The 23,241-nt window shown below is 38.9% G+C and overlaps 1 protein-coding gene across 1 annotated transcript in view; it reads left to right on the forward strand.

The window, feature by feature from the left end:
* KLHL14 (kelch like family member 14) overlaps nt 1–23,241 on the forward strand; it is a 98,424-nt gene that overhangs the window by 68,416 nt on the left and 6,767 nt on the right. Inside the window, exons 3-6 of the mRNA XM_015121788.3 lie at nt 7,035–7,124; nt 15,135–15,213; nt 22,071–22,261; nt 22,343–22,501. Coding sequence (XP_014977274.1) covers nt 7,035–7,124; nt 15,135–15,213; nt 22,071–22,261; nt 22,343–22,501 — 519 coding nt within the window. The remainder of the gene's footprint in view (nt 1–7,034; nt 7,125–15,134; nt 15,214–22,070; nt 22,262–22,342; nt 22,502–23,241) is intronic.

The raw sequence follows: 23,241 nt of genomic DNA on the forward strand, positions 1-23,241 counted from the left end.
TATTTTTAGTAGAGATGGGGTTTCACCATCTTAGCCAGGATGGTCTCGATCTCCTGACCTTGTGATCTGCCCACCTTGGCCTCCCAAAGTGCTGGAATTACAGGCATGAACCACTGTGCCCGGCCAGAAGTTTTCGTTTTGTTTTGTTTTTGTTTTTTTTTAAAAAAACCTTCTAAGATCCCATGGCAAGGAATATTCAATATTATTAAAGTGAAGCATCTTTCTTTCAGGTTATTTGTTTTCAACAGCATGTAATTGCTACTTGAATTTGCTTCAATGAGTAAATATTTCACAAATATATATTCTAGCAGTATGATGCTTCCAAAATATCATTTATTTTGTTCATTCCTAGAAAAGAATACCTTAAAAACAGAAATTATGTAATTATAAGTAACAAATTATATCAAAAACTCAAACTCAACAAAAATATGTAAAATACAAATGGATTTTAAATGTAGGAACACTTGCTGCACCTGTACCACAAATAAATAAAGATTTAGATTTTAACTAGACATGAATTGTTCACTCACCATATTGGCAAAGATACAAGTGTAAAAATGGGTACAATATGATGATATCCATCAAAATGTAAAATGTACCTATTCTTTGGCCCAGAAATTTCACTTACAAGAATCAATCCTACAGATAAACTATGCACGTGTGTTATGTATCTGCAAGGACACTCAACACAGCACTGCGTGTAACAGCAGCAACCTTCAAAGCATGACTCTTCTGTCCATCCCTACTGTCCCCTCCCGGCCAAGCCTCCATCTTCTCTCATCTAGATCACAGAAGGAACCTCTGCTTGGTCCCCCTCTTTTCCTTCTTTTCCTCCTACAACCTCAATAGTAGCCAGACTGATATTTTTAAAACATAAATCAGATTATGTCATTCTGCCACTTAAACCCCTCCCATGCCTTTTCATCATGCTTAGCATAAAATCCACCATGCTTATTCTGGCTCATAAAGACCTGCATTTCAGCCTGTGTCTGCCTGCTGACTTCATCCCATGCCTGTTGGGCCCTCACCCAAGGTGCTCACAACACACAGGCTTCTCGGGCACAACCAACTTGCTTCTCAGGCACAACCTGCTTCTCAGGCACAACCAACTTGCTTCTCAGGCACAACCAACTTGCTTCTCAGGCACAACCTGCTTCTCAGGCACAACCAACTCATTCCCACTTCTGGACCAACTGCATCAACTAAAATAATAGACAGGCACTCACTCTCTAGCACATCGTCCCATTGTATTTCTCTTTATGTCATCTGTCATCACCTGGCTGTGCTTCTATTTGTTATTTATTTATCTGTGTTGTTCTTCCTCTCTATCATATAAGGTCTAGGAGAGCAGGGATGTTGTCTGCCTCATTCAGTTAAGTATTATCAGCAACCAGAAAGGCGCCTGCACCTATTGAGTGTTTAGTGAATGTTTGTTGAATGAATTAACCATCAGAAGGAAATGGAATCCATGATAGAATGCCCATCAAACGGAACACTGTGCAGCCACTTAAAATATTTCAGTGGACAATAATGCCAGCATTATCTTCTGACCATGTCCTTCCACACTGCACTGGTCTGCCCTGGGCCTCTCTCCTCATCCTCATCTCAGATCCCTGTGTTCTGGTCTTCTTGCCGTCCCTCACACATTTCAAACCTGTGCCTCAAGGTCTTTGCATTTGCTATTCTTGCACCTACACCCTGGACAGCTCCCTCACTCACTTCATCTCCTCACAAGTCATCTACTCAGAAAGGCCTTCCCTGAGCACTGGTAAAACTCACTAACCTTGCCACTCCCTCTCCCCGACCCAGATTTATTTTTCTTCTTACACTTATCATTTGAAACAAAAGAGCTTATTTCTTTGTGTCTGTGTTTATTATGTGCTTCCCCTGACTAGTGTGTGCCTGGTTTGCTGCTTACCACGACCTCCCCTGCAGGTACAACACTGCCTGGCATGGAGTAGCACAAAAACACATACTTGATTGATGGACAAAGAATGAATGAATGTATTATTAAGTGCGAAAAAGCAAGACACTAAACAGTATGTCTCTAGTATGCTGCTGCCATTTGTGTTAACAAAAATGACCCAGATGTATAATGTCTCTGGAAAGAAAACCCAAGAACATAGTAACAGAGATTGCCTCTGTGGTAGAGAACTGAAAGGCTGAGGGCGGGCCAAGGGTAAGAGGAAGACTTATTTGTTCTGTATGTCCTTTTTTTAAGATGGTATTTTTACCATAGGCATTAATTATTTTTTCAAAACAATTGAGAACTTTGTTATATCTGACAGTTTTGCAAGCTTATGTGTTTGAGACTAAAAATATCAAGGCCTTCACAAATGTTACATCTAATTGATAAACATTCAATAACCATCTAGTTAGCAAGTCTATATTCTTGGCACAGCCCTATGCAATCTCTTGTTTGGATATTCATGAAAATTTGGGGGTTGCAAAGGATACCTATGCTTTCTGCGGAAGAGGTTTACATTCCGTAGATGTAAAATGTGAGAAGAGGAGACACAGTAGTGTGGATCTCTAGTACAATAAGGCCTTCAGGAATACAAACAAGACCCCTGGACATTTTATAGGCCAGGAAAACAGCCTCTGTAACCAAGATATTTCAAATTTCAAGGTTGAAATATGTCCTCATTGCTTAAAAAAAAAAAAAAAATCTGCCAACAGACTCTACCCACCCTTAACTGGCTGATTTTCTCAGTGTTTTTTCTGGCTCTATCAAACAAATGTACTCTGCTTTAAGAAAACCAGCTATTCGAATATCCAGATTTACAGGAAATCATTTAAAGGAATGTCTTCTTGCTTTAAGGATTCATTCAAATATCATAGTAATAAACACGTTTAAAATACGATTCAATATAAAAAATTATACACAAATTTCAAAAACACCATCACTGAACATTCAGGAACTCAGTAATTACTTGCTGGATGGATGAACATACCTATTGAAAATCAGTAGAGTGAAATGGATAAGGGCGTGAGTCGGGGTCCAGACATCCCCATGTTTGGATTCCATCCCTGCCGTTCGGTACCTGAGTCTGACCTTCAACAAGTGACTTACCCTCTCAAGGCCTTTTAGTATTTCTTAAAAAATGAAATGAATGAGTAATGCCTCCTTTACGATTAGTCGTATTAAATGAAAGATGTGAGCCCATTTAGGTAAATATACTATCAGTATATTTTATCATGTATTATTTCCTTCACTTAATTTCTGCTTGGCCAAAAGTGAACAAATGAATAGCAAGAACGCAACTGTTTTTGTATTTCCAAAGTCATAATATAGATAAATATAGTTATGTATTTAATGTACATATATGTGGCACATAGTAAATGTTTGGTCAGTGCTGGTTATTATTGCAAAAAATAATAAAGAATTCCCAGAGAGTTTCACTCCGTTTTCCCATCCACAGAGACCAATTTTGTGCATAAGATCTCAGGACATTTTATTGCTCTGGTACAGGGAGGGGTAAAAGACTGTGTAAATGAGATTTTTATGGCCTTAAAGTTATGGGGAAACAATTAACAGGTACATAAGTTAATTGTGGCAGAGATTCAGCTTGTTACAATTGCTAACATCTATTTCCTGTGTGATGATTAGTCATTCTGCAGAGTAAATACTGTGACAATATCCTCTCCAAGTTTATTTTATAGCATTACCTGATTCCTACTTTCTTAATTGAAAGTATTAAATGTAAATGTTTTATTTAATTTCCCAAGACTAGAATAGAATTTTGAGTGCTTGGAGTGGAAGGGAAAAATGGTACAAATTGCTTGAAATTTAGAGATGAAATGAAGTGCCCCTTCAGGTGATGAAAAGTGTTTTCTTCTCCAATTTTCTGGCTTTTTTTTTTCTTTCCTCCTAGCACTACCTGTTTGTTTAATAAAGTTGAGAAGTCTCGCAAAGGGCCTTATAAACACGTGTTATTAGATTTTAAATCTGATTTGAAAGTGCCTCTCTCCTACTCCGAGTAAAGTGACCTTTTTAAATGGAGGGAAGTGGGTTTAGATGACAGTCATGATAAATGCGGTCATGTTCACTCAATAAAATAAGGCCCAGTGCATTTGAGGATAAATCAGTGAAATGTACAGCCCCACCTGTCTGTCTCCATCATTCATTTCCACTGTCACTTTCACAGTGGCTGATGGATCACAGTTGCTGTAAAATTAGACAGCCTTTAATCTCATTTCATCCTGATTAGCTTCTCTTTCCCCTTTCCCTCTAACTCACTGACTGACACGCTAAAAACTCACACTGGGCTGTATGTGAACCTGGAGTACAAACCTCCCCCACTACCTGCTTGTGAGGGCGAGACACTTGTCCACCTCTGGAGAAATCTGGAAAGAAGCAGGCATGTATCTGTTATTTAAAAGAAAATCAATAAGTGCAGTACCCAAGGCCATTTTAAACAATTGTTTGCTCTTGTTCACTACCCTATTTATTTTGCTTTTCTTTGGGCTTAATCAGAAGTCAAAGAAATTAGGTCTTTTGCAAAATTCAAACATTGATTGAATATAGATTTTTTAAAATAAATTTGGGAGAGTTTTATATTCAGAATAATTTCAACGAGCATTTGAGTATATTTATAGCCTCTCAATCCACAGTAATAATTCAGAAAAGACAATAATTCAGGAATGAGAATACTGAAATGCTCAGCCAAGAAATATAGCAGACAGGTTTTAAAACAAGGGTAAAAATGTGTAAATAGATGAGAATTCCTTCAAGTAGCCTTTAAATTAGGACTTCAAAGACCTTCTTTTCTCTTATTTTGAAGAGTTCAATAGTTAGCTTAGTGCAATAGTTTCATTTGTTTGCATAAAGCATAACAATAGGGGTAATCAAATGAAAAAGAGGCTTAAAAATAAATCATGTATTGTTTCCTTTACTTAATTTCTGCTTGCCTGAATGAGAGCAAATGAATGGCAAGAACAAAACACAAGTGTCATTTTATTTTCAGAGACTGTACTTTATTATGAAGCTGGACTTCTGGTTTAAAAAATAATAATACCATTTTTCATTATTTATAAGATCTGGGCAAAATGTTGAACTGACTGAAAGTTTAAAAGAAATATTTGAAGAGCTGTGGTCATAGAATAAGTTCGTTGCAGCTGATGGCCTCTATGACTGCTCTGTATCTCATGTGAATTGATGCATACAGCTGACAATTAATGCTGAGTAAGTTTACCACTGGCCAGAGGACGTTACCGTCAACTGGAGTGGCACCAGGTTGTTCACAATATGATAACGGAAGCTTCGTTTTGTTTTTGGTATTTTGGAACCAGCATTATGCTCCAAACAATGATGAACTAATTAAAGGGAAGAAAATCTTTCAAACATATTCCACCTCTGTTGCTCAATGAGCCTCACGTATACTCTGCCACAATGAATTCTGAGTAGTGAAGGCTGCAGGATCTACACAGGTAAAAGTGTTTTTCAAAGAGAGAAACTGACGATTGATGGGCTAAAGGACATTCTTGAGATGACTCTCAAAGTCAATTGACCTGATTCATGGACCGCACAAACCACTGCCCACCCAATTTCTACATTATCCCCCAGATTGGAGGTTTACCTACCAATGCCTTCTGCCTTGTGGGTATAAGTTCAAAAACAATGCATATTTACAGTACAAATAAATAAGTCAGTAGGTAAATAAACAAAACAAAACTCCTAAAATCCCATGGTAAGAAGCTTACATGATCTGATTTGCTCTTTCAGAGGCTGTGTTGTAAGTCTCAAACCTGTGCCTGTTTCTTATTTTTTATTTACATATCTTAGCCAGCATAAATGCTTCCTGAGAAAAATAAAAGATAATAAAAACAAAATGAAATGAGAGCTATATAGCACCCAAAATAAGTCAGGCGTGAGATAGGTCTCCTCACTTTCTCTCTCTCTGCATTGGCAAAGGAGCACAAAGTAAGAGTTGGCCCTGACTCATATTGATTTCCCACTGCACTGGTTTCTTAAGTGCTCTGTTGATCCGTGTCAAGGAATAAGTTCCCTGCCTGAACATGCACATCACCTCCCCATTTGTCCTCACCTAGGTTTAAGGTGCCCATATGATGAGCTGAACAAGGACATCATTTTTCCTACTGGGCCCAAACCACTGTAGGAGATATAACGAATGCTCTATACGTTTACATTTACCATAGGATATTATTGTAGCAGAGACTAACACTGCACAGCACGAAAGGACACAGGAGCATCCGATTCTGGTATTTTGTGTCTCCCTAAAGGAAATGTAAATCAGAACAAATACAGAGAAAGCTGGCATTAGTGGGTTTCTGAATAATGTCCCCTCCTCACATCCACCACATTTGGGCAGAGAGAAGGGAGAGGCAAGGAGAATAGATATTTGTGATGTTCCTGACAGTTTTCATCTTTGTTACAGAAGAGCTCCTAAGCAGATAGATAGAAAATGTGTGATTGTGCTGCTAATGACATTGTACAGGAAATTAAGCGTATACATTTGGAGGAGGCATTAAATCAGCAGGACCTTAATTTAAAAACTTAAAACTGTATGGAAATTCAGCTTGTTCATTGCTGTGGAATAGAAAGCTACCAAGCACCCTGAGTCTGTTTATGGAAAGACTGCCAGCAAACCAAGTTGGGCAGAGCATCTTAATGGCTCCAAGTGTATTCAGGGATACTTCTTCCAAGAAGTAACCCCAGCCCTGACCATTTAGGAGTGTCAGTCGTTCAGATCACCATCCACATCATCAGGCAGGTTAGGAGAACCTAGGAATTGAAAGCAGCATGACAGGTTGTTCTTGACTAATTTCTGGAATAACATTATGTAAAATTAGTCAAAAGGGGTTGGGTTTGAAACCACTGGGAACACACCGCTGAGTCACTGCATAGGGATCCCTGGATTGGTGACTAGTGGCTTGGCTACCTGTGCGTTCTTCTTCCTCTGAGTCAGTCTCACATTTTATGCACTTCAGTGAAACAAATAGCCAGTGAGCCAAGGTAGCAAATCCTGAGATGGAAAATTTCATATGTCTTTTTTTTTTTTTCTTAATTTCAGTTATGCCATACAACAGTGCCCACCACTGCGTTGTGGAGGTGGAAAACTTCTTGTTCGTGTTGGGTGGAGAGGACCAGTGGAATCCGAATGGTAACTATTGAACAACTTAATTGGAGGTGCTCAGCAACTATGTGTGTAATGAAGGGCATCAGTAGCAGTCCATTTTGTAATTAGTGTGGAAAATACATTTCTGTGCAACGGGGACAAATGAAGTAGTCAAGAAATGGGGCTGACAATTGGAGAGAGGGTCAATCATTGAGCTAACTGGGGACATGTGTAGCAGAGCGATCACTCATCAACTGTCTGGGGATTTGGCTTCGCAGTGATACCCCAGCCCCTCTCCTTATCCATCCCCTGAGGAATGCTACAAGCATGAGCACAAACTCCCTAGAGGAAGGGAGCAAGCTGCAGCTGTTAAGAATCCTCACCATCTTCTCCAACACCTTTCTCCCATTTTATCAATAGAATAATGTGGGTTGCAATACACAAGCATTATGTCCAGTCATGCTGCACATAACTTTAGCTGAAGTTATTTTGCAGCAGGTATTACTCGACATCCATTCCAGTTGCTGTACCTTTTGCAAGCGCTTCTTCCATAGATTATCCACCATCCTCCCCGTTGATGTGATTACGTCATAAACTTATTGCAAAGAGAAATTAAACATTTTAACGCACTTCCCAAATCGAACACAAGAAGAACACTGTGGCTTGCAGAATATGCAAAATTATCAAGATATTTTTGGAAAGCTTGCACATGAAGGAGGAGTTGCAGTTGTAGCCTTCTGTGTAACAGAGATAATTATGACTGAGAAACTATAAAACAGCTTGCAGGTACACATTTTTACTTTAAAACCCCAGAACATCCAGCTGAAATTACATATACTGCATATATTTTATTGTGAATGCTCTCTTTCAGCATCTGCACCAAGGCAAATTATAGGAAATTGTTACAGCTGTTCACTCTAGAAAATCTTCAAGGAAAACAATCCAGGCCACCCTCCAAGAACATTTCTTTTAAGAGAGGGGGACATTCTTTCTCAAGACCTGCAGCTTTGTTGTGCCACATTTTCTAGTGTTGGAAAGAAGACAGTTCCTGGGCTCTGTGAGAAACAGATTTGGAACAGGAGCAAGGATGATACTTCATGTCTCTCCCCTAACTTACTTTTGTAATGATAGATTCGATATGTTACCAGAAAACCCTGACATGCGCACAATGCATTGTAAACTCCTCATTTACTATTTAACTTATCCTTCTTCAGAAGTGATTCGAACTGTAAGGAGCATTTGTAAGCAAACACACAGTGTGCAGCCACTGGGTTTACCTAAGCGAATAATCTGCAGAACATTCTTTTTGAAGGCCAGGTTAAAACTAAAACATGACAAGAGAAAACAGGAACGTCTTCAGCCTACTGCGCTTCGCAGGTAGAACAGGCCTTTGTTAAAATAGCAGTCTTGGTGCCACAGTTCATTCTCACAAAACACTGTGAATCTGCCTGACTTAAGGTCTTAAGTCAGACCTTAAGCAGCAACACAGAAAACCTGTTCCACAGGCATATGCAAAGAAAATAAACAAACAAACAAACAAACCTGTAGCTACTTGCTGTTCAATTTCTAATCAAAGACACATCTGAGAGAACTGGGTGGAGGGAACAGGGGAGAGTTGAAAGGACATATTCCTTCCTCTAGTCTAGAGAATCAAGATTTTATCTTTGAACTAATTCAGACTCCCATAAAATCATGCTGTTGGATTACACTGATTTTCTCTTTCCCGGCCCTGAGAGGAACAGCAGTTGGGTTTAAAGCCATCAGTGAATATGCTGTGAGAAATGACTAGAAACAGCACACAACTGCATTTACCATAGGGATGGTTCTCACCATTGCCACTCATGAGCTCCCTGTGAAGCCCCAGAGGATAAATTCTTTAGACCAAAGTACTGAGGCATTGTGTGCTTTTGAAAATTATTACTAATGCTAACCATGTGACTATTGTGTCTCTTCTCTTTGCTTTAACCACTAGGATGCACAGAACTAAATTTTAGTATAACTTTAATTACTATATTTTAATTTTACCTTTAGCCTTAATACAGGCCTGGGAGTGCTCTCTCTCTCTCTCTGTGTGTGTGTGTGTGTGTGTGTGTGTGTGGGTTTAAGATCCCTTTTTAGAATTTTGGAAGCTTCCACATGAAAGGCTGAGTCATTGTGTCCCTGACTCATTTGGCAAGTGAAGTCATTTAGCATAGATTTGGGCAAAGGAGGCTGGACCATGGGCTGGGCTCACCTAAGTAGAGGAGAACTGGTTACGCCTTACGGCAAGCAGGCCAGTCTTATGCACTTCATGTCAGTCATTGGCTAAAGCCTTCCCCCAGGTGGGGCATGAGGGAAGGCAATGAGGTGGCCTGTTCAGCAGCAGGAGCTGCCATGACCATGAGCAGCCAGCATTCAGCAGCCAGAGAATGGGTGAACCGGTCTGGTAAAGGAATCTGGGCTAAGGACCAAGAGCATCCGCCACAATCCCATGAATCATTTCCATACTCCATCCATCTGGTCAACAATAGTTAACTTCATTAGTATTATTAGTAGTACTTATTGAGTACTCCTTATTGCCAGGAACTTTGCTAAGCACACACCTACATCATTTCACTTAGTCCTCACAAGCATCCTGCAAATCATTCCATGGTAGCTCTAGTTTTACTATGAGAAGACTAAGCCTGAAGAGGTTAAATGACTTGCCAGCAGACATAGCTTACAAGAAGCTGAGCTGATTTCATCCTAGGTCTATCTGATTTCAGAGCCGTCATCTTTAGCCACTGTAATATACTGTGTTTCACATAACCATATGTATTTGGTTAGATGTGTAACAGTCATGTTTTGCTTTTGATCTTGATCTTGTGAAATTAAATCAACATTGGATCACATGGAAAGTGGCTCCCACTCACTCACAAGGAACTCTTCATCATTCCTCATTTTAAAAACTGTGAAGAGACTCAACCATCTCTAAAATATGAGCGTCTTGTATTATAATACCTCATGCAATTAATACCAAAACATATAAAGGATAGTAATTCTATGATAATATATAGCATGCTTTAACATCACTGCTGGCACGAAGAAAGCTTTTAAATCCGTGGGTTCAGATGTTATGTATGTCAGTCCCAAAGATGAAATCTTCTTAAGTTAAACATTAGTTCTTATGACGATGGTATCTGAGATGTGTGCCCTTGAAGTACAAAATTGCGAATTTCAATACATGCTCATAAAACACAAACATATACTCATTGAAATAAATATAATTATATCTATTGATGATCTATTGATGACCACAACTTGAAGTCAGCAAATATATTAGTTATGGGAAATATAATCAAAATATACACATAAGGTTTTCTACTCAGATATAATTATTAACTCCTATCAACTCTCTTCAGGTCATTAGTGATAGGAATGCATGATCCTCTTCTAATAGATATGCATAGACTCTGTCAGTGCCCCAGCTTATAGAAACCCAGTTTACATTTGTCACTTCCTGATAACTGGCTCCCAAAACAACTGCTCATAGGGAACTTCTTTTCTTCCCACCTCCTTCTCCTCTACATTGGCTGGAAACCGCCACCCTTTGCCCCATTCATCCCATCAGCCCAGTGCTAAGCAACAATGTTGGTGACAGGGCACCAGCACAAAAAAGAAAAGTGGAGGAAAATGAGAAAAAAATATGAAAAGGATGAGGAAAAAACAGAATGTGTGAAGATAATCCAAAATTTCATAGCATATGGCCGCCACTCTCAGGCTGCTGGTAGCATCTCCATAGTAGCCACAAGGAAGGAGAATAACCCCATTTCATCTCACCTTCCTCACTCTACCACACTCATTTCTCCTGAGGTTCATTATCCTCTCTGCACCTCCTTTGCCACCTCCAGAATGCCTTCCTTCTTTTCGTCTTCCCGGTCCTCCATTCTTGCCCTATTTTTGCGTCTTCTTTGGGGGTTCTGGGGACAGGGTCTCACTCTGTTATCCAGGCTGGAGTGGTGCAATCATAGTTTACTGCAGCCTTGAATTCCCGTCCTTGAGCAATCCTGTCACCTTAGCCTCCTGAGTAGCTGGGACCACAGGCATGAGCCACCACACCCAGACTCTTTTGCATCACTGACCCTGCCTCTGGAAACCATTTTCTCATCTCACATCCATGTTACACCAGTTTCTGCTTAGCCTCTTCTCTGAATCAAGGCCACTACCGTAATTACAACCCAAAGTGAACACTGCTAGTTTCTACCACCACTGCTCAGCACGTGAAGGCACTCTCGGCCCCATTGCCAGGAGGAGGCAGATATCATCTTCCAAATGGAAATTCTAAACCAAATATCTAGAGAAACATTCCTATACATAGTGGGTAGGTTCTACTTTCTTATGAATATCATTAATCTTCACCTGAATTTGGGAATTAACCTTGGAACTTGACTAAGAATGATGATATTTTTTCTACATGGAAATGATTGCAGATTTCACAAAAACTCACTTATTAACCAGCTCTAGACATAATTCTTTCTTGAGTTGGAGCCTCCTTATGTGAAATACAAATCTTCTGAGTCTTCCTTTCCCCCTGGTACTCTTATTTCTTCCTGTGTGTCCCCAAATAAAACTCAATTTACCACTCAACCTAACCATCCAAACTTTCCCACATGATTCCTGTAACTCATGATCTCACATCAGCAAAATATCTCTAATCCTTAAATTCTCCTCTGAGTGGTTCCTTTAACTTCTTTTCTAATCAAAACCTAGCACTGTTTTCTTTTGTTTTGTTTTTGTTTTGTTTTGTTTTGTTTTTATGGAGTCTCACTCTGTTACCCAGGCTGGAGTGCAGTGGTGTGATCTTGGCTCACTGCAACCTCCACCTTCTGGGTTCAAGTGCTTCTCCTGCCTCAGCCTCCAAAGTAGCTGGGATTACAGGAGCCCGCCACCATGCCTGGCTAATTTTTGTATTTTTAGTAGAGACGGGGTTTCACCATGCTGGCCAGGCTGGTCTCGAACTCCTGACTTCAAAGGTTTGCCCACCTCGCCCTCCTAAAGTGCTGGGATCACAGGCATGAGCCACTGCGCCCGGCCAAAACCTGGCTATCTTCTGAGAGTACTGCTTTCCTACCCACTCTTTCTAATGGGAGCCAGTGTATATCTACTTCCCCCACACACGTTATATTATTAGAGGCAAGCAGCTTCTCTGTTTTCTCTTTATTGCCATTCTCAATCCCTTAAAACCCCAAGCACTTTAAAGGATATCTGCAGATTATACCATTTGCTGTCTCTTTATGTGGCAGTAATCCACTGTTTTGCCGGTAATGCCACCTTTACACTGACCATCATCCCCTCGTGACCTTACTTCCCATTTTACTGAGCTTAGCTTCTATGGCCCATCCCTACAAACACTCTCCTCATACACCTGCCTTTTGTTCTCTCTCTCCTTCCTCTGTATTTGCCTGGCAATACTAGTCCTGGTTAAACCTAACCCTCTTCCCTCTCTCCCCTGCCCCTGAGCAACTAAATGTGGATAGAGAAAACCACACAGCCAAACTGGCTACTACTCAGCTCCACTAAATTTCTGTGGTCAATGCACCTTTCTACCCTCCAAGGTAACTATTTCATTCCTCAGTCTTTTCAAATGCCTCGTTCTTCAAAGTCACCATCCTCACTCTCAGTTGATGGCCTTACTTTTTAATTCAATAGAAGCACTCAGAAGATAAACTCTTCATTTTACTACCTTCAATCTATTCACTTATTTCCATTGCAACTTATATATTCTGTCTTCCCCCTATTATTGTTTCTGCCCCAATCCTAAAGTCTATTCCTCATTCCTTCTTGCCTGCTCAGGACTTTCCAGTGTGACCGAACTTTAAAAACAACCAAACAAACCTTCCTTCAAGGCTGCATCCTCCAGTTATAACCTTCTTTCTATTGCAAAAGTCCTAAGAAGCAGTGCCTCTCCTCTTACCTCCACTTTCTTACATCTTAGTCTTTCCCGAGTAGTCTGCACTCAGGCTTTCATCCCCTCCGGGTCACTGAAGCAATGCCTGTCGAGGCCACAAGCAACCTTCACGCTGCCAAATCCCATAGTCACCTCTCAGCTGCTCACCTCCCTTCCTTTGAAACACTATTTGCTTTCAAAATACCACACCTTTCCCCCTATTTCTGAGCATTCTTTTCCTTTGTCGGTTTTGCTTCTTCTATTCCAGGGCTCACTCTGAGGACCCATTGTCTTTCATTTTCATACACTCTCCATAAATGGTTTCACTCAACCCTATGGTTTTAAATAACCCTGGACTAATGACTCCAAAAGTTGCACCCATAGCCGCATTTAGCCAGTGGCCTACCAGACACTTGCTGTTTGAGATCCTATAGGTCTTTTAAGGTTAATTCCAAAACAGAGCTCGTAACTTCTCTTCCCAACTCCCTAGCTACTCCTCCTTGGTGTTCCCCACCTCAGCAAATTGCAAACCTTCCATTCAATTATTCAGGCTAAAAACCTAGCAGTTATCCCGAATGACTCACTTTTTCTCATACCAATGTTCAAGCCCGCAGGAAATTTTATTTGGCTATGCCTGCACAACAGATTTAAAACTCAACCATTTCTCACCACCTCCACCTTCATTCAAGCCACCACAGCTCTTACCTTGATGATTGCAGTGGTCTCCTGACAGTTCCCCTCTTCCACAGCGGCCCCCTATAGTCTACTCTTTACACAGCAGCCAGCGTGATAGATTAGACTGTTTTTCACTTGCTCAACACTCTCCAGTGACTTGCTATTGTCCTTATAACAAACTATACAATCCTGCATCAGCCCACAAGGCACACTATGTTCTGGCCCTTGACCCCTTTCTGACCTCTGTCTAGTCACCCCAGCATTCTTGCTGTTTTTGAACTTACTGCCAGCCCAGAGACTTAATTCTTTCCCGCCCCTTTGCCTGAGAGGCTCATTCTGTAGATATTTGCATGACTTGCAAAAGACTGTGAGCAGGTGACTCTCCTACTTAAGCTGGCCTCCCTTTATCATTCCTGGCTTCACTTTTTAATAGCATGCATCACTACTTGATATTATACGTTTGTTTATTCATTTATAAGGATACTATGTCTATCTTGCATACCAAAGTATTTCTAGAGTCTAGAACACACAAAACACACAGTAGGTGCTAGGTGCTTGATATACATTTGTATATATCAAGGTAATAATTGTATTGGGTGGACATTTCTGTGTGAGTATATGCACATACACTCACACACCCCTATCTGTTCAGTCCTGTAGTGAAGTTGGGTACCCATTTCTCAATGTTATATGTATAGTTACACATATATAAATAAAGGCAGACTTAGAGTTAAGGCTTCAAGTTCTCTAGATGATTATCATCTCAGGTGCTACACAGAGAATGTAATATATTATTTTGCTTCCATTTCTTGTCTTATATATAAAATAAGATTCATTTTAATACTTTGGAGGCATTACCATGCTTCTCAGGCTCAACAGAGGGGATAAGCTAGTTAAGCAGCTCGGAGGACTCATGTTTCCCATTTCAGCACATACACCTGTGTATATGTCACAGCAACTGTGCTTCCCCCAAATACACACACAGAACTTACATGGTATGTGTAGAACAAAACTAACTTTCCCAATCAGGCTCTTTTTGTAGTGGCTGTATTATTGAACAGAGAGAATCCCCCTGATAGAGAGGCCGTGCACATGTGAGTGGAACTGATAATTTACAGACAATAACTTACTGTGTTTAAAGCATTAAAACACCAATAACACCCCAGATATTTTTATCCTAACACTGTAATAAAAGCCAGTTTGGTAAATATAGTTGCTTTGATTCTTGTGGTTGATTTAGTTTTATCCTAACTCATTGCAAAAACAGAAAAAGGAAAGAGAAGGAAAGAGGAAAAACACTTGAGGCGGCACATTTATTTTTCCATTGACTCGTCGCCTGTGCTGTGGTAGGCATTCCCTCTACTTAATTCATCTATTTGTTAAACCTGAGAACAGAGACGTCTTATAAAATACTACTACATGTGCAAATCAGCAAAAGAATCTCAGTTTTAAATGTCTCAAATACATTTTTACAGGCAAACACAGTACAAATTTTGTCAGCCGTTATGATCCTCGATTTAACAGCTGGATTCAACTTCCACCCATGCAAGAAAGGTAAGTGTTTATTTCTTGCACCTGAAGTGTTTGTGACGACTTTACAGGGGGCATGGGTGCTAGGTGATTTTTCATGAGAAGGAATGCTAAACAGAGTCAATGAAAGACGTATGAGGCAAAATACAAAACTTGGCCTAGCCAATTTACATGACCTTCCTTGTTAATTCAATAGAGAAAAATAAGTCAATTATTTGTCCTAATGTAGGAAGAAAAAAAAATGTATGACTTGTCTTTCTTGATTATATTGACTGGTATTTTGCAAACAGAGCTAAAATTTCTCTGGCTATATCACTCTTTTTGGTGATAACATATTTAAACCCTAAAATTGAAATATAAAACACTATACTTGCAATGATGTGCATTTTGGTACAGACATTTCAATACTCAATATTAAATTATTTAATATTAAATTCAATATTCAATATTAAAATTCAATATTTAAATATTAGACGTTTAGATAATTAGATATGAAATATTGAAATTTAACATTTCAATAGTAAATTTTGTCTTGTTTGCATTTACCTCCCCAAATGTCTTTGAATCCATACATTCAAGAACAAGTCATTCGTTAGGTTTAAAAAAAAATTAGTCTTCCAACGTGTCATCTCATTTTTTGCATACCAAGTAGTTAGTTATCTCAGCCAAGTCTCCTGGCTACCAAAGGACAAGATGGCTACTATATTTACACATAGTTTGTCTCTCCTAGCTGTTCCTCAGGCATGACACCATGTCTTTATCTGCATATGCAAATTCACAGCCTACATTTTGAACACTTGGTTCTTTTCAAATAATATCTAGACATCCTCTTGAGCAAATTCTCCAGTGTGATAGACAGTAAGCTGCATCCTATTGCCTCTTTAGCATGCACTTTGGGAGGCCAAGGCGGGTGGATCATGAAGTCAGGAGTTCATGACCAACCTGGCCAACACGGTGAAACCCCGTCTCTACTAAAAAATACCAAAAAAAAAAAAAAAAAAAAAAAAAAAAAGGCAGGCGCGATGGCAGGCGCCTGTAATCCCAGCTACTTGGGAGACTGAGGCAGGAGAATCGCTTAAACTCGGAGGGCGGAGGTTGCAGTGAGCCTAGATCGCGCCACTACACTCCAGCCCGGGCAACAGAGTGAGACTCCATCTCAAAAAAAAAGGAATCATCAGCATTCTTTCTCTTTTCTATTTCTTACATGATCTCTCACCTGAATATCTCTCTTTTTATAACACTCAAGTAGATTACCCTGAGATTAAATTGGATTCTTAATCCTAAATTCCAAGCTAAAAGAAATTTTCATACAATACCATTTATTGAAAAATGTACTTATTGCAGCAAGACAGCATGAATCCATGCTCTAATGAAACTCAAGACCCCTAACTTTCTACTCTATATACAGGTAAATATATTAAAACTCTCTTAGAAGACTAAAGGCTATACAGTGAAAATGATGAGGCATGCATGATACATTAAGGACCACAGACACTTTTAGGAATGTCTAGTTCATAGGTACCTGAGGAAATAATTCTAAGTCAATTAATAGTTTGACCAACTTAATGAATCTGAAGCTTCCTGGTATCTTTCTGCAGTGCACCCTGTTTCTCTCTTTTGGAGGTTATTTCCTGGTTGCTGTTATTACAGCTGCATCACTTTGCCCTTTAATCAAAACTATTCCAAAAAGTTTTACTTAAAACACAACTATCAATACATGTTTGAAATGTCATCATCTCATCACCATGGACCCCTTTGCTGGGGGCTGTACACCATGATAATTAACCTTCATGCCTTCGGCTTGGGAGGCATAACTCACGTTGTGGTCAATTATCCCACTGTAGAGCCCCTAAGGATGGGAAGTATTGCTGCAAAACCTAATTAGTAATTTTTTTGAAAATGTGTATTGTTTACTTGATAGTCTGTAATGACTTCCTCTGAGGCACTATGGCCTATCATGGCAGGGTCCTACTTAGACAATTTTTAGCAGCTCATTGACCTGATAAAAAGACCTGCCACGGTCTGTCGGCGCCCGGCAGCCACCATTGACAGGATGGACTGTTCAACGTTTCTTTCTAAGTCATTATGGTATATCATGTCACGTCCCTAGTAAAAGAAGTTTTTTTTTAGATTTAGAACAATCAACTCGATAGACCAAATAAAGAGCTCCTTACAGCACTGAGTGGGAAAAGGCAGATCTCACAAATGCCCCGTCAATCTTGCAGCTCCATCTCTCCTATGGGCTGGTTGACCCAGGCAACAATCCATAACTTAAAATGAAATTTTTCTGTCGTTGCCAAGTTTCCATTCAAAATAGCAAGTACAATCAGTTACTAGTGTAGATTAATTGGTGGTTTTAAAAAAAAGAGGAAAAAGAATCTAGAAATATATGAGACACTCTTCAGATCAGAAAAGTTGCTTAAAACATTTAGTTAATTTTACATTGTGTAGATCATGAATGAAACCGGAAGTTCCTGCCTACCCCCTTCCCTTATGCTGCTACCAAACTGCTGAAAAATTATTATGCTGAGAAATCACCAAACCAATTGAGAATAATGAAAACACATTGTAAGCCACCTCCGGGGTAACCTACCCTTACAGAGCTGTGCTTGCTATTTTGAATGGAAGCTTGGTAACGATAGAAAAATTTCATTTTAAGTTATAGATTGTTGCCTGGGTCAACCAGCCCACAGGAGAGATGGAGCTGTAAGATTGACGGGGCATTTGTGAGAACTGCCTTTTCCCACTCAGTGCTGACAGATTGAGTCCCAGGATACCCTACCTAGCCAACCCTTCCAAAAGAATAGAGAAAAAGTGCAGAACACCTTCCCAGTTTAGCAGGGAAATGGGCCCATGGCCTTCAGACTCACTCAACCATGAGTCGGCTCATGAATTGCATACCTGCTGGCTATGAATTTACTGTCAGAAATGAATAGATGAAAATATAAATTTAAATGTAGTGCCAATGAATTGTTTTGCTCTCAGATTTAGAATTTAATTCTTCAGTAAGGAGAGGAAAAATTAAAAACTTGGATCAGTAGAAATGTTTTGGTAACTTAATTTTTTTTTCAGTAAAACTTGACGTTTGAAGTATTATTCTTATGGAGATCTTACCCCCTAGCTAATCTAAAAAAAATAGAAGAAAAAGCAGTTTGGGAAGCGTTAAGAACAAAGCCTCTATTTCACAGAGTAAATAAAAGACAAGAATTTCATATGTCAAAAAAATGCGTCAATGTTTAAATATTTTGTTTCTAGTAATATTTTGTGTTACAAGAAACGATGGGAGACAATATTCTTTTTAACATATCCATTGTTTTTAATCCAATGACAAAGTCAAAACTTCAAGCTGGGTAAGGATATAGTAATCCAATCTCATGCTTTGGGATATAAACTGACAACTCTAAGGGCCAGAAAGAACTTGTAAAGATCTGTAAAATAAGCCAGGTTTAAAGTATATTTGTATGCATTATTATTAATCTTTTTAAAACTTATCTCACAAATACTGAATATTGCTTCTGGCAGTGGGGGCAGGGGAGGCTGAAGGAGGGAGAGATGAACAATTTGAAATAGAAACAGTGTAATCCCACTAAAAAATCTTTAACAATCTTGAACTTACTTTCCTCTCAAAATAAAATAGCCTAAACCTTGTATGTTCTTCATGTGGCGAAGAGGGGCAGGGAGCATTGTCAAGAGAGACCTGATATGGTAAGATTTTAGCCTAGAGCAAATGTTCACAGTTGCTGGCAGACCATTAACAATCAGGTTTCTAAAATGCATTCCAGGAACTCTCACTTTGGGCACGCAAGGGAATAAGTCAAAGATTCAGAATCTTTACTGTTGGAATTTCTACCTAAAAATGCACTTTTCCTCAGGAAGTGAAACCTGCTGATTTTTTCCCATTTAGATCCTAACAGTGACACTGTGTGGATAAAGCTAGGAGTACACACGGAGTGTCACATGAAGAACGCCTTAGCTAGAAAATAGAGCAGGTTCTGACAGGCTGACCAGGTGTCACGGTGAGGAAGGAACCAGATCATAAAAAGTGAAAAAACTGAATTTTAGACAAGAAAATGAGTTCACCAAAGGGAGATCTTCCTCTTATTCTCCAAAATCTAAACTCAGTTAAATAGAAGGTTTTCATACTAATTAGCATCTTTTCTTCTAAACTAATGCTGCACAGAACTCACCATGACCAGCTTACAACCCATATAGTCCCAATTCTTTAAAGATGGCCCATTAGTGAAAAAGAAAATGTACTGCTTCAGAGGCCCCTAGACCTACTATAGAATCACATGGAAGAAGTATACCGAACTACCCTAGTGTCAATGGTGGAAAAAAAAATATGTGTTACTTTAGGACGGATTTTTGTAGACATGTGTCAGTCTTTTCAATGAAACGCTTAAACTTGAAAAGGTAAACGTACTAGTAGAATAACTTTGACCTATCATATTCAGTGAGAAAGTAACTGAAGTCTGGTTGAGGAAATAGAAGGAATCAGTAGTTTATCTGTATGCACTTAATTTTGCAACTGCTTTGAAATCTTATTTTATATTTAGATGAGTTTTTAGTCCCTCATACCAGAAAAATCTCAATTTTTTTAAGATCAGAAATCCCTTTGATGATCACATTTAAAAGCTGCCTCTGGCCAGGTGCGGTGGCTCACGCCTGTAATCCCAGCACTGTGGGAGGCCAAGGCGGGCTGATCACAAGGTCAGGAGATTGAGACCATCCTGGCTAACACGGTGAAACCCCATCTCTACTAAAAATACAAAAAAATTAGCCGGGCGCAGTGGCGGGCGCCTGTAGTTCCAGCTACTCGGGAGGCTGAGGCAGGAGAATGGCGTGAACCCGGGAGGCGGAGCTTGCAGTGAGCCGAGATCATGCCACTGCACTCCAGCCTGGGCTACAAAGCTAGACTCTGTCTCAAAAAAAAAAAAAGCTTCCTCCAAAAAATGCACATGTGCAAAAACATCTATCTACAGCATTTTATTACAATTTCAGAGCCTCACGAACCCCACAGAAGACATGGACCCAGTTAAGTCTTTACTTCATGAAATCTGACTCATCTTCTCTTTATTTTATTCCTACTTTTCTTCCTACCACTGTTTTCATTATTGTTGTTCTTCATCATCTTTCTGAATTATCCAAGGCACATATTTCCTTCAAATATATCAAGAAAATCTAGAAAAAAACCAAACATAGCTAAAATACTGCTCTAAAATTATCAATGATGTCTATTAGGATAATTTCAGGACTATTAAAAAATGAATACATTACCATCCATAACAAATATCATGCCTGTATGGTAACAAATCATCTAAATGAATATTAAAGAATTTAGTTGTCACTTAAACATTATTCGGAAACGTTTACATGCAAACATCTTGATGGTCAATTTTTAAAAACCTTTTATCTGGGTAATATTAACTGACAGTTCCTGAACATGAACAAAATGCTGGACACTATGACAAGCACTTATATGTATTTGCCAATAGCCCTGTGAGAAAGAGACCATTATCGTCCCCAAGTTCCAGATGAGAACCTGAGGCTGAGAGGGGTTGGGTGACATGTCAAAGGCCACACACCTAATACATCATCTAGCCAGGCAGTCTTACTCAAGAAGCCAAATCGTTAATCACCATGCTACACACTACCTCCTAAATGTTTTGGTACTTCCTAAACACAACCTGGAAAATCTCGAAGCAACATGTTTACTTGATAAAAACCTGTAGCACTCCTTGTCTTGCAATCGACATTGCACAAGAATCTTGGCATCTATCTTAATAGAGATCATTAATTCATTAAATATAAACTACATTATCTGAGGGACACGGCACTTAACAGTTTATACTTATTCAATATTGGATCACATGTTTTCCTTGTGAAGTATATTATTCCAGTAGTATCAATGAAAAAAAGAAGCAAACAGTCAAAAGCTTGCTTAAAGTTTCAAACTAGTCATCCTAACTCCAAATTTTTGACTGCTATTTGAACGTTATTCTCCCTGAGCTCCCATATTTTATTACTTGCCAAGTTTTACATTTTCTAACTTTAAAATATCTTTTGCATCACCCCTTTCCATTTCTTCTACTACAGCTCTAATTCAGGTCCTCAGTATCTTCAAATCTCACTCCTAAATGATGGCATATCTTAGGATTGTTCTGTCTACAGTCCTTCCAACACAGCTTGTATCTTTTGCTTTGATGGCATAATGGGATAATATAGTCAATAGCCTCTCTTAAAAAGGGACTTAAAATATCTTATAGCCTTTTAAGAATCAATACAAAAAGCTACTTAGATGAAATTCCTGTAACTGGTTATATAAGTGCAAAATTTGAACGTTATATGAAGTTCACAAAAGTTATTCTATTTGTAGTAGTACTAAGGGTAAAAAAAAAAAGTGATAATTGAAGAAAAATTTTGATGATGTAGTTCTCTTATAAATTGGGAACAATGACCCTTGAAGGACCATAAAGAAAGTGAATGTCAAGATAATTTATTATTGTTACATTATCTACTTCATTTTTCACTTTGTCTTACAGAGCTACGATATCCTCACAAGGTACCGAATATCCCAAATATTAATGAACACTTAACAGTGTATAAAAAGCAAGATAAAAAGGGCTGAAACAAAGAGTTGGTGAATTTCTCCTCTACTATTACTTTAATATCAAGAATATTAACCAGAAAGGGCAATACATATGATTACTGTAGAAGGTCTCAGACTTACAAGGTATATGTGTAATTTTTAAAGATTTGCAACCCTTTCTGAAGCAGAATGCACCCCTTTTCCTGACTACCTGGGTTGGTGCTTACCTTATTTCAAAAGGTAACATTTCACAGCTCCTCTTGTGATTTACCGTGGGTTGTTTTCATTGTAGAAGAGCCAGTTTCTACGCATGTCGGTTGGACAAACATTTATACGTTATTGGCGGAAGGAATGAAACTGGCTACTTGTCCAGCGTGGAGTGCTATAACCTAGAAACAAATGAATGGCGCTATGTGTCCTCTTTGCCACAGCCTCTGGCGGCTCATGCGGGAGCAGTGCACAATGGGAAAATATACATTTCAGGCAAGTAATTCCTCCACTTTTTGTTACAAAGTTCAGTTCCAAAGGACTCTCTTGACTTGTATGCCTGTGTTTATTTCACAGGGGGTGTACACAATGGAGAATATGTCCCATGGCTATATTGCTATGACCCAGTAATGGATGTCTGGGCTCGAAAACAAGATATGAACACAAAACGCGCAATTCACACTTTGGCTGTAATGAATGATCGCTTGTATGCAATTGGAGGAAATCATTTGAAAGGTCTTTTTTTGTTGTTTTGTTTTTTTAGTCACAATAACATTTGCATCTCATATTTCTTGCTAAGGGGGTTTCTCCTTAGATAATGATAGTTAATCAAGTAAAAAACATGTTGATCTAATAAAATCTACTCTGTGTAAATTGGCAGTACCCTTGAGCAAGCATTTATTTTGGCTTTTCTGCAGATAGGATTATTTTTTAGTTACCATACACATAAAAGAAATGAATAATGATGTCTACAGAAAATAAGAAACAGGAGCATTAATAACTGAAGAGCACAAACAATTTGTTGTAACAATGAATTCACTGAAATAAATTATTTCTTATCACCAAAGTGGTAGTAATAAATTTTTTCCAGAAAATTTTTTTTTGCAGTAATCATAAAGAACTTTAGTCATAAGTGCACAAAGCTAACATGTGATTTTTTAAAAGGTAATATTTATCAGATTTTTGTGTCTAAATTTAGAATTTTTAAAGAATTGAATAGCAAACCACTTATGATTATCAAATTCTGTTGCTTTTTTCAATAAAAATCTTAAGGCATAGCATTTTCAGAGATATGTTTTGGCACCTTTCCTGCCCCAGATATGTATGTGACTGCAACTTCTTGTAGTTTATGTGTACATATATAACATTATGTGCAAGCATGTAACACTGAATGTGACAGGAAAATAGGGAGACCGATGATATCGAGAACATTATTGAACTTCTTTGGGCCTCCGTTTCCTCATCTGAAGATGAAG

This window comes from Macaca mulatta, chromosome 18, assembly GCF_049350105.2.
Source record: "Macaca mulatta isolate MMU2019108-1 chromosome 18, T2T-MMU8v2.0, whole genome shotgun sequence".
Taxonomy (NCBI): Eukaryota; Metazoa; Chordata; class Mammalia; order Primates; family Cercopithecidae; genus Macaca; species Macaca mulatta.